General features: G+C 39.5%; 1 protein-coding gene across 3 annotated transcripts in view; it reads right to left on the minus strand.

Annotated features, from left to right (window-relative positions):
• Window positions 1-448: 448 nt before the first annotated feature.
• CSE1L (chromosome segregation 1 like) overlaps window positions 449-13,806 on the minus strand; it is a 47,904-nt gene continuing 34,546 nt past the window's right edge. For all 3 annotated transcript variants that reach the window (XM_047851269.1, XM_047851270.1, XM_047851271.1), the window contains 11 exons: window positions 12,271-12,407; window positions 11,043-11,146; window positions 9,297-9,394; window positions 6,990-7,140; window positions 6,414-6,622; window positions 5,936-6,033; window positions 5,749-5,834; window positions 5,291-5,372; window positions 3,538-3,684; window positions 2,247-2,478; window positions 449-875 (listed from right to left, as the gene is read on the minus strand). In XM_047851269.1, coding sequence (XP_047707225.1) covers window positions 786-875; window positions 2,247-2,478; window positions 3,538-3,684; window positions 5,291-5,372; window positions 5,749-5,834; window positions 5,936-6,033; window positions 6,414-6,622; window positions 6,990-7,140; window positions 9,297-9,394; window positions 11,043-11,146; window positions 12,271-12,407 — 1,434 coding nt within the window. In that variant the 3' untranslated portion in view covers window positions 449-785. The remainder of the gene's footprint in view (window positions 876-2,246; window positions 2,479-3,537; window positions 3,685-5,290; window positions 5,373-5,748; window positions 5,835-5,935; window positions 6,034-6,413; window positions 6,623-6,989; window positions 7,141-9,296; window positions 9,395-11,042; window positions 11,147-12,270; window positions 12,408-13,806) is intronic.

Consider the following 13,806-nt stretch of genomic DNA (forward strand, 5'->3'; position numbering starts at 1 on the left):
TCTGCAAAGAAGACATGCTTTGAGTAAGAGCAGACTCCTACACTGTCTAGAGTATGGGACAGCCTCGTGAAGCCAGGCAAAGCATTTCTCTCCCATCCAGAGGAAACCATCTGCCTAGAGTTCATGCTGCCGCCTGGGAACAGGTCCAGAAAAGTTCTAATAGATAAGCTCCAAATCTGTATTAATGTTCCCTTTTCCCAGGTAAGGGAAAACTAATCTGAGTTTGAATTTGAGTTAAATTATTCATTAAGTTATCAGCACCAAAAACCTGTCCTTAAGATGTTCTTGGATACATATTTGATGGGGCTTTTTTTTATTGCTGATTACAGATTTCAAACTTGAAATGTGCATTTCTTGGCAAGTTACACCAGTGATTCTTCACTTACATTTCCAATAAAAGCTTAAGGAAACAGACAAAAATACAAAGGATGAGAGAAACACAAACAGCGATGCCTCAAAACAAAAGGATTTAGTAACAGAAAGAAGTCTCCACGCTCAGTGTCCGTCACAATTTTAAAGTTCTCCCAACAATGCAGATGCTCATCATGATCATGTGCTGAACTTATTAATACCTGTCCCTTGAAGCTGCAAACTGGAAAAGTCAACCCCTTACATTTAGGATCATACAAACCACCTAATTTGCTCAGGGTTCAGCTTAAAGCAACATTTAATATTCATTACAAGATGGAATTTGTGACAAGTTCAAAAGGAAAACTTGCTTAAATGCAGCTGTACTCTGACGTCTACGAAACGTTCCCAGGCTTAGCCAGTTTGGAAAATGCAGTTCAAAGCAGTGTCACACTGGCCGCCTGAAGGTATCCTTGGAGATACTGGAGCGCTTCTGCATTGAGGCTGGTGCTCACCATTGATGGAACCTACCAGAGATGGAAAACACACATGCTAGTTGTTGGAGAGCCTAACAAACCAACACAAGCCCTGTCTTCTATGGGAGAACCACCACAGTCCGTCACCAAGGGCTCTTACTGGGATTTATAAGGAGATCAACTGCTTTATGCCTTCAAAGTTGGACAGGTCTCGGGACGCCTGGGTGGCTCAGTTGGTTAAGCGTCTGACTTTGGCTCAGGTCATGATTTCATGTTTTGTGTGTTTGATCCTGGTGTCAGGCTCTGTGCTGACAGCTTGGAGCCTGGAGCCTGCTTCGAATTGTGTGTCTCTCTCTGCCCCCACCTCCCCCCAGCTCATTCTTTCCCTCGCTCTCTCAAAAAAAAAAAAAAAAAACTGAACAGGTCTCAAAAGCAGATCCACAAGGAATTGCTGCTGTTCAGTGTGGTAGAGGTACTGTGATATTAAAAACTATATATGCATCACGGACCAACAAGGACTTTTTTTTTTTAACGTTTATTTTTGAGACCGAGACCGAGCATGAACGGGGGAGAGAGGGAGACACAGAATCTGAAACAGGCTCCAGGCTCTGAGCTGTCAGCACAGAGCCCGACGCAGGGCTCAAACTCCCGGACCGCAAGATCATGACCTGAGCCGAAGTCGGACGCTTAACCGACTGAGCCACGCAGGCACCCCCAACAAGGACTTTTTCTAAAGTACATGTGGGTTAAATGACATGTTGCCCAAAGAGAAACAAATGCAACATGATTGGCAGGATGCTGATCATTTCTAAAGGTCAGCACATGATGGTTTGTTATGCTGTTTGTTATTTGTTTTTCTGTGTGTGTAAAGTTTTCCATAACACAATGGAAAACAAAAATTTTATCAGATAATCTAGAAGATTTGGTAAAAGGTGCTAGCTAATGCAACTCTACAGCCATTATTAGGTTTACTCCATGAGCCATTCTTTAATTTTTGAGTATGTTGTGGCTAAAAAAACCCAAAAAACCATTTATTTATACATATACGTGTGTGTGTGTGTGCGTGTATATATGCCTGCAATAAAAGATTATTTTAATCTGGGAAATACACATTTTTCTATCCAAAGAGTTTTAGGGCACCTGGCTGGCTCAGTCAGAAGAACATGTGGCCCTTGACCTCGGGGTCTTGAGTTGAAGCTCAGGTCAGATATAGAGATTACTTAACTAAAACTTTAAGAAAATTATTTGCGTAAAATCTATTTCTAGCACATCATTTTACTAAAAAAAATTAAGGCCTAACTATAATTCAGTGGGATGTTTGATCACGCTGACCAGTGAAGACATGCGCCAGAGTAACTGCTACCTTCGTGGCTTCCCAAAAAAGTCTCCACGACTTAGAGTTCTGTGACAGCAGTCACTTACCCTTCCTGGACAGGCGGTAGACAACTTGTGAAGTGACTGTGCCAGGTGAATTTTGGGGTTATTGACCATTTGACCTACAGGATCGTGCTCTTTTTTCCCGGCAAATGCCAGTTGTGAGAAGGCGGTCTGATACCCTGGTGTATCTTCTATGTCAATAAAATGCTCTTCATCAGGAATGGTATCATCTTCAGGTAACTCAAAAAGGCCAATCAGGGATTGTAATAAAGGAGTCCTGAATTTGAAGAAAGCAAACAGATGAAAAATTATTGTTTACATCTTCAGAAGTATTTGCTTAAACAGCAATTCTTCAGAGATGCAAAATTAGACCCACAGTCTAAAGAAAAGAACAGTAAGGTAGCTTTGAAATGGAAGAAGAAAAAAAAAAAGCCCCAAATCATCAGATCCCTTTCTGGAAGAGGCAGCCTAAGTGAGCCCCAAATGCGGAAAGGAGATGCAAGAGGTCAAGAAAAGCCAGGAATACCAGACACCAACAAGCACAAGCATGCGATGTCTTCTCGTAGCCTATTCAATTTCTCCTTAAACAGAAAATTTTTTTCAATGTTTGTTTATTTTTGAGAGGGAGAGAGACAGAGTGTAAGCAAGGGAAAGGCAGAAAGAGAGGGAAACAGGATCTAAAGCAGGCTCCAGCTAATAGCACAAAGCCTGATGCAGGGCTCGAACCCACCAACTGCAAGATCATGACCTGAGCCGAAGTCGGTTGCTTGACTGAGCCACCCACGTGCTCCAATATCTCCTTTTAAAGATTTAAGCCAGTTTGGTTGGGTGTCATGAACAGTCCTAGATATCATGCAGACCAGGGACTTTCACCAGATTCTCAAAGGGACACATGAACCCTCCTCTAGTAAAGTTAAGGAAGCAGCAACAAGAGGTTTCTAGGCCCAGGGGTGCCGAGGTGGCTGTCAGTTGAGCGTCTGGTTCTTGATCTCGCCTCAGGTTATGATCTCATGGTTTGTGGGATTGAGCCCCATGTCAGGCTCTGTACTGGCAGTGCGGAACCTACTGGCGGGGGGAGGGTCGGGGGGGGTTCTCTTCCCCACTGTCTCTACCCCTTCCCCCGCTTGCTTGCCCTCTCTCTCGCTCCCAAACATTTAAAAAAAAAATTCAAAGTTCCTTCTAGGCCCAGAACTACCCACATGTCCTGTCTTGGATCTGATGGTTGCTAGTGGAGAACCCGAGATCAGAATCCAATTCTCAGCCCTCAAGAAAATAAGCTTATTTGAATTTGTAGTCATAAGGAAAGGAAGCTGTAATTTCTAACAACTTTACTTACCATAGCTTGGTATACTCTGTGTCCATCATTGGGGGACATTCCGTTAGTAATTTGGTTATTCCAACCGCACAAATCTTTTTCTCAACATTTCCAGAGACTTTCTGAATTTCAGGAATAATGATTTTTTCCAAAACCATTCCAAACATTCTATTAAAACAAATTTTACATTAGACTATCATTATAATACTGTGAAATTCTTCATGTTATTTACACTGACTCCTTAGGAATATAAGAGAATCCAAAATAACAAGTTGGTCAACTGAATGGCAGAGTCCTTGAGATGACAAAACAACAACAAAACCTCAGGCCTCGACTCTGTGGCCAAATGCCACCAACAACTTCTGTGAAATACTAACGACAACTGTGCTCAAGGAGAATCTTCATGGCCACTTTTCTTTTTTTTTATTTTTTTTTTTTTAATTTTTTTTTTTCAACGTTTATTTATTTTTGGGACAGAGAGAGACAGAGCATGAACGGGGGAGGGGCAGAGAGAGAGGGAGACACAGAATCGGAAACAGGCTCCAGGCTCCGAGCCATCAGCCCAGAGCCTGATGCGGGGCTCGAACTCACGGACCGCGAGATCGTGACCTGGCTGAAGTCGGACGCTTAACCGACTGCGCCACCCAGGCGCCCCAATGGCCACTTTTCTTTGTCTCATATGCTTTAAAAAAAAATTAAGAAATTCTGAAAAATTAGAAAACAGAAAAGCAAAGGAAGGAAGAAAATGAATTACCCATCACCCCGCTATCCAGCAGTAACTACTTTTAACATTTCTGGATTATAAACTTCCCAACCTTCTATGTTTACACACCTGTAATCATGTGAAAGTTGACAGATACATTAAAACAATGATTTGGCCAACAATTCTAATATGTTCTTGCAGACATCCGAAAGTAAAGTTTTTCATGGTACTAAATGATGCAAAATCCTCAGTGTATACTCTACCACAAGTATCTGAAGTGGAAATAGTGGGTTATCAAGGATACTGGAAATTTTAGCTCTAGATAAAATAAAAGTGTGCATAGGTTTTCCTCTATAGCAAGATCATACCAGTGTAGGCACCCACTAGCAGTTCATGAAACGGATTTCCTCACAAACCTCTACTGCTGGAAAGCATATTTTCTGGAATGACATTTTAGGCCATCTGGAATTCTGGGGATATAATACCAATACAAGGAGCTACCTTGAACATTTTCTCCAAATTGTTCTCTTTCATTTCTTTCTATCCTTCCTTTCCTTATTAAATGGGAAATACTACCAAACTATACGCTGTCTCTACACTAAGTGAAAAGCAAGCTCCTGGAGACAACCCTGGCCATCAATAACACAGAACACTGGCTGGCAGAGATGGGGGAGAAAAATGTTTTGCAGGGGTTTTCCTTGCCACTCAACAGTCCTAAGAATATTTTGAAAACCACAAAGATACTGTAACTCCACCAAGAACTATAAAACCATGCATAAAATAGAAATACTGATTTGTGCTTAAAAAGGTCCATTTTTTTGCTTTAATAAACAAATTATAGGGGCACCTGGGTGGCTCAGTCTGTTAAGCGTCTGACTCTTGGTTTTGGCAGAGGTCATGATCTCGTGGTTTGTGGGACAGAGCCCCGCAATGGGCTCCTTATTGATAGCACAGAGCCTGCTTGGGATTCTCTCTCTGCCCTTTCCCCACTCATGCACATGCTCTCTCCAAAATAAACTTTAAAGAAATTTTAATTGTATAAATTGTAATAAATAATAAAAACAAACTTACTTTGGTTGTATACCATCAAATATTTCTTGCAGTGCCAACGCCCCATACTTTATGCAGTACAAATTAATAAAGACTAAGAAGCCTGTTGAAAAGAGATACAGAGTATCAGTACAGAGGCCTCACTGTGCTGAACAAGCAATTCACCACTGAAGTCCTCCAAGTGAAATACTCCTAATCATCAAAACCAATGGCTAACTGTGGCATCAGTACTTGCCTTTATTATACAATTTAACATACAGTACAGACAAAAAATGTTTTGATACCTAACTTTAGAAACTAACCTTTGGAACACAATATATTTGAAAGTGATTTAGTGTTTGGAGAATACAAACATCTTAAAATATTGTATATAGACAGCTTGTAACTTGATAAAACATTTATATGTAACCAGAAAGTCTAGGAGTTTTAGCTACTTTCCTTCATTATTTGTGTAGGAATAGCCAAATGATTTTACTTACTCTTGATAAACTTTGTTGTTTTGGAATTCTGAAGTCTTTGGAACAGTAGAATGAAGATCTGCTTCCTATACTGATCAACCGACTCACTGAAGAATTGAATAAAAGAAACAATGTATCAATTCAGCATCTTCTCAGCACCTAACAGTCCTTGAATAATCCTACAGTGATGTTTTATGCTCATACTCACGGAGGCATGTGCTCTATTATACTGTTTAGAAGATAAAAACCTTGGTGGTCATTGGCTTTGGATGCAATTAGCTTCTGGAACACACCTAATAACCCAGGCTACAACAAATTAAATCAAATAATCAGTTAAAGAGACAAGGATTAATTGTTCCAAAAGTTACATGTTAAATAGGTGATGTCTTGGAAAAGGGTGCATGCTAGAATAATCAGTGTTTTTGCTTCCGTTCTTACTTCTGAATATCCCATCGCAATAAGCCCTTAAAGTTAAGATCTTGAAATTAACCTACTGGACTCTTTATTTTCCAGCATGGAGATAATTAAAGGATACCTTATTACAATAATAAATCTACATTAATATTTTCTACTACTTATTTCTTCACGGTTGTATTTATTTTAAATCAAGAAGTAAAAAAAAACCTCTACCATCCTCAGTTTCTCTCAGCTACCTCAGAAACTTACATCAAAATAAATTCACTCACAATTTTGTCAGCCGCAGCACTTGCTATGGTGTTGGAACCGCGTTCTAAGAATGCTTGGAGAAGCCTCACTAGAGCAGGAATGTTTCCTGTTCTTTCCCAAAGCACCGGCTGAAGGAGATGAGGAAATAAGGCCATATAGGAAGATGGGATGTCATTTTTGTGTGTTTCCAGAAGCAAAGACATCACTTGAAAGACGTATGGAATAAATTCTGTTGATGAAAGTAAACACAGAGCTGTCAGATTCTAAAGCAATAGCTCCCATACAAAAGCCGCACACCTCTTAGGCAGGCTGCATTCTATTAACCCCTTTAATAGCTGTATTCAGGGGCGCCTGGGTGGTTCAGTCAGGTGAGCATCCGACTTCAGCTCAAGTCATGATCTCATGGTTTGTGGGTTCAAGCCCTCCATTGGGCTCTGCCTACAGCTCAGAGCCTGGAACCTGCTTTGAATTTTGTGTCTCCCTATCTCTCTGCCCACTCTACCCCTGCCGATTGCGCTTTCAAAAATAAACATTAAAAATCTTTTTTAAAAAATAGTTGTATTCGGTAATGAAGAAAGTAACTTCCTTTAACTTACCTTGAACATCATTTTGTAAAATTTCAGTAAACACGAGAAACAAAGCTTCCTCAAAATTTACAACAGCAGCAGGGTTAGCTTTGCAAGTTATTCTTATGGATAAACATATTGCTTCAAACATGTAGTGATTGAAGTGAGGTTTGCTTGGGTTCTGAAATTAAAAACGAAAGCTTATTAGTGACTATATTAAATATCTAAAATAAAACACACCTACCCTTTCTAGAACACAGTAAAAGGCCATCTTTTAAAAAAAAATCAGTATTAAAGCATTGATTACACTTGCCTGCATATATGCTGAAGTTTTGTAATTAACTTTAAAATTCAGAAAATACTGCCTTTTTCCTCGGAATTAAAAAAAAACATTTTTTATTTGAGACACAGAGGGAGAGAGACCGAGCACAGGAGGGGCAGAGAGAGAGGGAGACACAGAATCCGAAGAAAGCTCCAGGCTCTGAGCTGTCAGCACACAGCCTGACGAGGAGCTCGAACTTGCAAACCGCGAGGTCATAACTCGAGCTGAAGTTGAACGCTCAGCCGGCTGAGCCACCCAAGCACCCCACCTCAACTTTTTTTTTAATGGGCAAAATCCACCACGAAAAATACCTCTGAGTCACAGAGAGATTACTACCCAAGCATCAGCTCCCAGGGCTGTAAGGAACTTGTCTAAAACCCATGTGCTCTAGAGCCATCACTATAAACAGTGGTGGAAGAAGCAAGCAGGGACATGTTAAGTCCTGGCTATGCCACTAGCCTCATGTGGGACGCCTCAGGCAAACCTTAACTTCTATGGGCCTCAATGTTTATATCTACAGAGTGACAATCCTTTTTATTTTTAATTTTTTTTTGACACTTATTTTTGAGAGCGAGTGAGCAAGCGAGGGTGGGGCAGAGAGAGAGGGAGACACAGAATCCAAAGCAGACTCCAGGCTCTGAGCTGTCAGCACAGAGCCTGACGTGGGGCTCGAACTCATGACTGCAAGATCATGACCTGAGCCGAAGTCGGACACTTAACCGATTGAGCGACTAGGCACCCCTGAGTGACAATCCTTTCTATCAGTGGTTTTCAATGTTTTTTAAAGGAACATAACCCTGTTTTCCTTCAAACGAAATCCTTCTCGAAAGGCTACCACAGAAAGTAGATGAACGCAGGAGATGGTTGGGGGAGGCCCCAATGTGTCTTCTACCTTAATCCTCCAAGGCCCAAAGCAGTACAACACCCTTACCCAGAACCCAGTGAGAAAATGATCCTTCTCCAAAGTCCTTGTAACAGTTCCAAGAATTTATCTCCTTTCCATAGAGTAATTAGGAACAGGCATCTAAAAAGGAGTTTTGGCAGCCTTAAAAGGACTTTTATTTTCTAAAACTTAGTGTCAACAAATAGGAATCAAATTATCTATAAAATTTTTAATCAAAGGAATGAAATTTACTTGGGGGAAACAAGAATAAAGAGGACCAGGGGTGCCTGGGTGGCTTAGTTGATTAAGTGCCAGACTTCAGCTCAGGTCATGATCTCGCAGTCTGTGAGTTCGAGCCCCACGTGGGGCTCTGTGCTGACAGCTCAGAGCCTGGAGCCTGCTTCGGATTCTGTGTCTCCATCTCTCTCTGCCCCTCCCCTACTCATGCTCTGTCTCTCTCAAAAATAAACATTTTTTAAAAATTAAAAAAAAAAAAAAAAAAAAAAAAAAAGAATAAAGAAAACCAGACACAAAGGTCTGCACCATTTTCCAGAAGTCTAAGTAAGTAGCCTCTGTGTCCACTTGGTACAAAGTCTGCTTTCCTCCATCTAAGATCAATCATCTTACTTTTTCAATTTTATTTAATAAAACGTTACTTTTTTAATTTTTTTTTTTTATGTTTATTTTTGAGAGAGACAGAGACAGAATGCGAGTGGTTAGGGGCAGAGAGAGAGAAAGGGAGACACAGAATCTGGAGCAGGCTCCAGGCTCTGAGCTGTCAGCACAGAGCCCAATACGGGGCTCAAACTCACGAGCTGTGAGATCATGACCTGAACCGAAGTCGGACGCTCAACCGACTGAGCCACCCAGGTGCCTCAATGAAACGTTACTTTTAAAGTGAGAATAAATTAAATGAAACATTTTCAAGTTACTGGGCCTGCACTTAAAGGCGAGTGCTGCTAGGTCTCCAATCTAGTGACTCTCCACACTTCTCATATGTGTATTAATTGTTGGTCAGGAAGAATTCAGGGAACTTTTCCTATGCCCAGTCTATTGCCAGGGAATTCTGAGGCTCAAATAGCTTGAAGCGTAAGTTAAAAAGCAACTGCACTTTTAAAACTGATCTTGTTACCTTACTAACAGCTAATAGCTTCTGTGTAAGCTGAGTGATGAGGGTGGGGATGTAGGGGATTATGGCTTCTTGTAGGAGGGAAAAACTTCTCATGATAGCTGTAAAATATAAAAACAGCAAAAGTAAATAGTTAAACTTCAGAATAAAATCGTGATTAAGGAAAAAAAGTCCACTGATTCATCACCAAAACTTTAAGACCCTTAAGTAACCCCCAGATAGCTCTCTATATTTCAAAATAATCTAACTTTCCTTTCATCTTAAAATTAGGCCAGGGATTGACAACAAAATCTAGCGTGCTAGGAAATATTACTTTCAGAAGGCCTAAGGCTTAAAAGAATTAAAAAAGGGACAAGAAAAAGTAGTAAGTGACTGAAGAGGCAGACACACAGCAGGAAAAAGGGTAGGACGACTGGGGGAGGGGGCAGGGAGGAACGACAGTAGCTGGAAGGGAGTGCAGTTTCCAGTGTCTTTCACTTAGAAATCAGTGGCAGGAAATGTTTAGCCCTAGCCTAATGGACACATCACAGCCCACCAAAAACTGAGAAAAGGCCACTGCCCATCTCCCCACAAAAAGAGAGATTAGGAGCCTAAAAAAAATCTAAAAATACATGTAAAGCTATGGAGGTTCCATACTGTAAGAATACAGCCCATTAATAAATGCCTAAAAACATTTTGCACAGATTACTAAGCTTAAAATATAAATAACTGTTTCTGCGTGAGTAAAACAGATGTGTACTAAGTACAGCCACTACTACATGCCAAGCAAGAGAGCACAAAAAGTCATCATCTCATCTCCTCAACTTTGTGGATGCTTCTCCTACCTGAAGCAGACTCACCTCCAACTAGCTAACCACTGCTTATCCCTCACTTCCTAGAGAAAGCTTTTCCTGAGCTCAGTTTAAGGGGCTTAGAGGATGGATCGGTTCCCCTCCTCTGGGCTGGCAGAGTCCATTCACTCATTCATCCAACAATATTCATTGAGAAGGTATTACATACAGGTGCTCCTTGTATAGTCCAGGAACACAGTAATGGGACCACATGCCAGGTAACCTCACAGAAATGGACGTTAAACAACAGTAATCACACATCACTGTTGGGAAAAGAACGATACTGAAAACACACACGGATACACACCTATCCACATACATAAACACACGTGTACACACAAACACACAACACATGCCAGGGGCCCTGACTGGCCACGAGGGACAGTTTGTTTGAAAAACATCTATGAGTCAGACACAGCTAGGCTCTTGGAATGTGACAGTGAATAAGACTGAAATTGCCCCTCAAGTCAGAGCTGTCCGCACGACACTCTCCTAATGTAGCACCGGGCAGATGGTTTATAGCTGCCTGTGTCCTCGGCAGTAGCTCTATGAAGGCGGATCTGTGTGGAGTCTCTCAAGGGCATCCAGGTTGCACAGCAAAGATGTAACCTAGCATGCCACCAAGAAATGTCTGATCTGAGCTCTGCCCCCAAATTCAATCTAGGTAAAGAAGAAGGGAGTTTGCTACTTTTTAACAAGAGGAGTATCTACATCAAACTAGGGTAGACTTTTTTCTGAAAACACTTGTTTTAATATAATAGTAAACCAAACATTTTCCACGTAAAGATATCTAAACCTACCAACTTCATAGCCAACAGTATCTGGTCCATGGACTATGAAACCTGAAGTACAACTCAGTATTTACCCCTGTAATTGGAGACGGGATTCTTATAGTCTGTACACCAGGGGAACGGCCTACCTTTCATAATATATTCATTTTCTGAAGAGCCAGGAAGTGTGAGAGCTTTGAAAAGGTTTGTTAGCAGAATCTCAACAAACGGTGCGATTTCTGCGGCTGTAAAGCTATAGATGAAAAAACAGCTTTCAGTCACTGCCAACTCTTGAGCTTGTCACTCTGGAATACCCTTGGCAACCACTAAATCACACTTCTTGGCATAAGAGTAAGCCATGTCCCACCACTGATAATCAGCTGACAGCTTAGGAAAGTAACTGTTTACATGTGTTCATGTTAAGTCCCTAAAAAGGGCACATCTGTGATCAAACACAAACCAGAAGCCAGGCAAACCCAACATCATCTAAAGCCATTCAGGTCGTCCTTGGTTCCTATCCATCACTGTCGAGAACAGTACTCAGACTCTCAGGGTCTCAGTCATTTGTTTTTCCCGGAGGTGGAACAGATTCGTAACTTCTACATGAATTCCGGGCTTGAAGACAGGTACTGGTCTGACTCACCTCAGAGGATGTCCTTTCAACCCTTAATTGGTCACTGAGAAGACCTGTACTTCAAGTTCTTGATGAAGAAAAGAACCTAGAATTGTTTTCCATCTCTCACCCAAAGCTCAGTTTCAAGAAATAACACTGGTGGATAATGGCCTGAAAGATCTGCAGACCGTCCATCCCTCTACATTTATCCTCGGATCAGGCCAGAAGAGCTACTGCCTAGGTAGCTTTTTTCACTCAGCTATGTCGTATCTCCGCAAAGAGTAAAAACACCAGGTAAAAACAACACTGTCGCGTGACGGTGCTAAGACCACTCCCTTAATGAAGGCCCATTTCTGAGATGCCTTCTGAGGAACTGTTTTAAGTTGAATCTCAAGGACACCAAAAATTTTAACTGACCAAGTTCCTCTCTTTGCCTTGGTTTGCCAGAAGACAGCACATAAATTTCAGGAGCTTCCTTAATTCCTCTATAGGCTCCTCTGACACCTATTTCCTTTTAGTAACCTTACCCCGTTATTTCCCTTTGCTCCGATTTCCTGTTTAACTTTTTGCCATTATGTATCTTCGTAGCATACTGCTTCATCCTTCTAGACTGACACACAGTATAAATAAATGAGGAAAAAGTACACATTTATTTTTCAAACTACTAATGAAATTATGAATATAGTCAAAGAGATCTCTGACAGCACAGAACAGTTCCCACCCCAAGCTGAAAAAATAAAAATTGCTTAGAATCAAATACTTACAGAGTGGCGTTGTTAGGTCCTCTCATAGTAAACAGCCTCTCAAGTGCATGTGCCGCGTAAGTATGGACAACAATGCTTTCAGCCTGAAGGTGATTAATCAAGAGAGGAATGGAGACTAAAAGATGCTCTTTCGGCACCTGAAAAACACAGTAACGTGCAAGCTTTAACTCAATGGTGCTACCTTAGAGTAAAAGACAACTGGAATAGAAGGGCTTGACGATTCTAGAAAGTGTTTTTTCAGCTGTTACAATGGGAGATGATACGGTTGAGAAATTAAAACTTCTATCTCCACGTAATGATTCAATTCATGTTAACTTTTCTTATTCTCCTTCTCTGAGCATTAAACTACGGTTAGAGTAAAATCTTACAGATAAAATAATAAATAATAAAAATAAAATATAAATAAAAATAATTTAAAATTTTTATTAAATTTTATTAAATTTTATTAATTTTATAATATATATTTTATATCTATTTTATATCTATTTTATATATATTATATATAAATATATAAATACATATTTTTATATTTAATATTTATATTTATTTTTAATTATATTTAAAAATATATTTAAAATATAAATATATATAAATATATAAATATATATTATATATAATATATATAATATAAATTTTATTAAATTTTAATTAAATTTTATTAAATTTTATTAAAATTTAAAAATAAAAATAAACAAAAATAAAAAAATAAAAATAAAAAAATAAAAAATAATATGGATAAGCACACTAATTTCATTACTACTAAGAATTATACTTTTCACTAGCAGGTAGTTCTTGGAAAAGTTATTCAAGCTCTTTGTGCCTCATTTTTTCTTCTAAGAAAAGAGGTGGGGGCAAAGATAAGAATACTAATCTTCATTAGAAGCCTCTAAAAATTTAGAACACCCATTCATTGCTCTTTAAAATAGAACAGCTTCACAAGGTTGCATGTAACCCTGGTAACTACCTGCCAAAGACATAAAAATTATAAATCAAGAAATTAAAGAATCATCCATAGGAAATAAATTGTGGCATATTCTTATGATGGGATACTACACAACTATTAAAAAATGAACTACGTCTACTAAAATGAGTAACTCTCAAAAACAATGTTAAGCACACACACAAAAAAACAAGATGTGTAGACCAAACCTACAGCATATCATTTATACAAATAAAATTTTAAGCCTATAAAATACTACAGAATTTTTGTGGAAACAAGTTATGTAGTAAAACCAAAAACACACGAGAATAAAATTGGCCAAAAATACAATGTGAGAAACTCCACAAGACAAATGACTGGTTTCTCCAAGAACTAATAGTCACAAGAAAGGGGAAGGAGGACCTCTCTGTTGTAAAATAAGAGATCAGAGACAATCAACCATAAAAAATGTGCGTACCTTGTTTGGATCCCAATTTTTATTAAAATCACTATATAATGATATTTTTGAGACAAAGGAGAAAAATAAGCATGGTCTGGATCCTAAGTTCTTAAGAAGTTATTGTTAATTCTGTTAGATATGGATGTCAAGTATGACT

This window comes from Prionailurus viverrinus, chromosome A3 (assembly GCF_022837055.1).
Source record: "Prionailurus viverrinus isolate Anna chromosome A3, UM_Priviv_1.0, whole genome shotgun sequence".
In the NCBI taxonomy this organism is placed as follows: domain Eukaryota; kingdom Metazoa; phylum Chordata; class Mammalia; order Carnivora; family Felidae; genus Prionailurus; species Prionailurus viverrinus.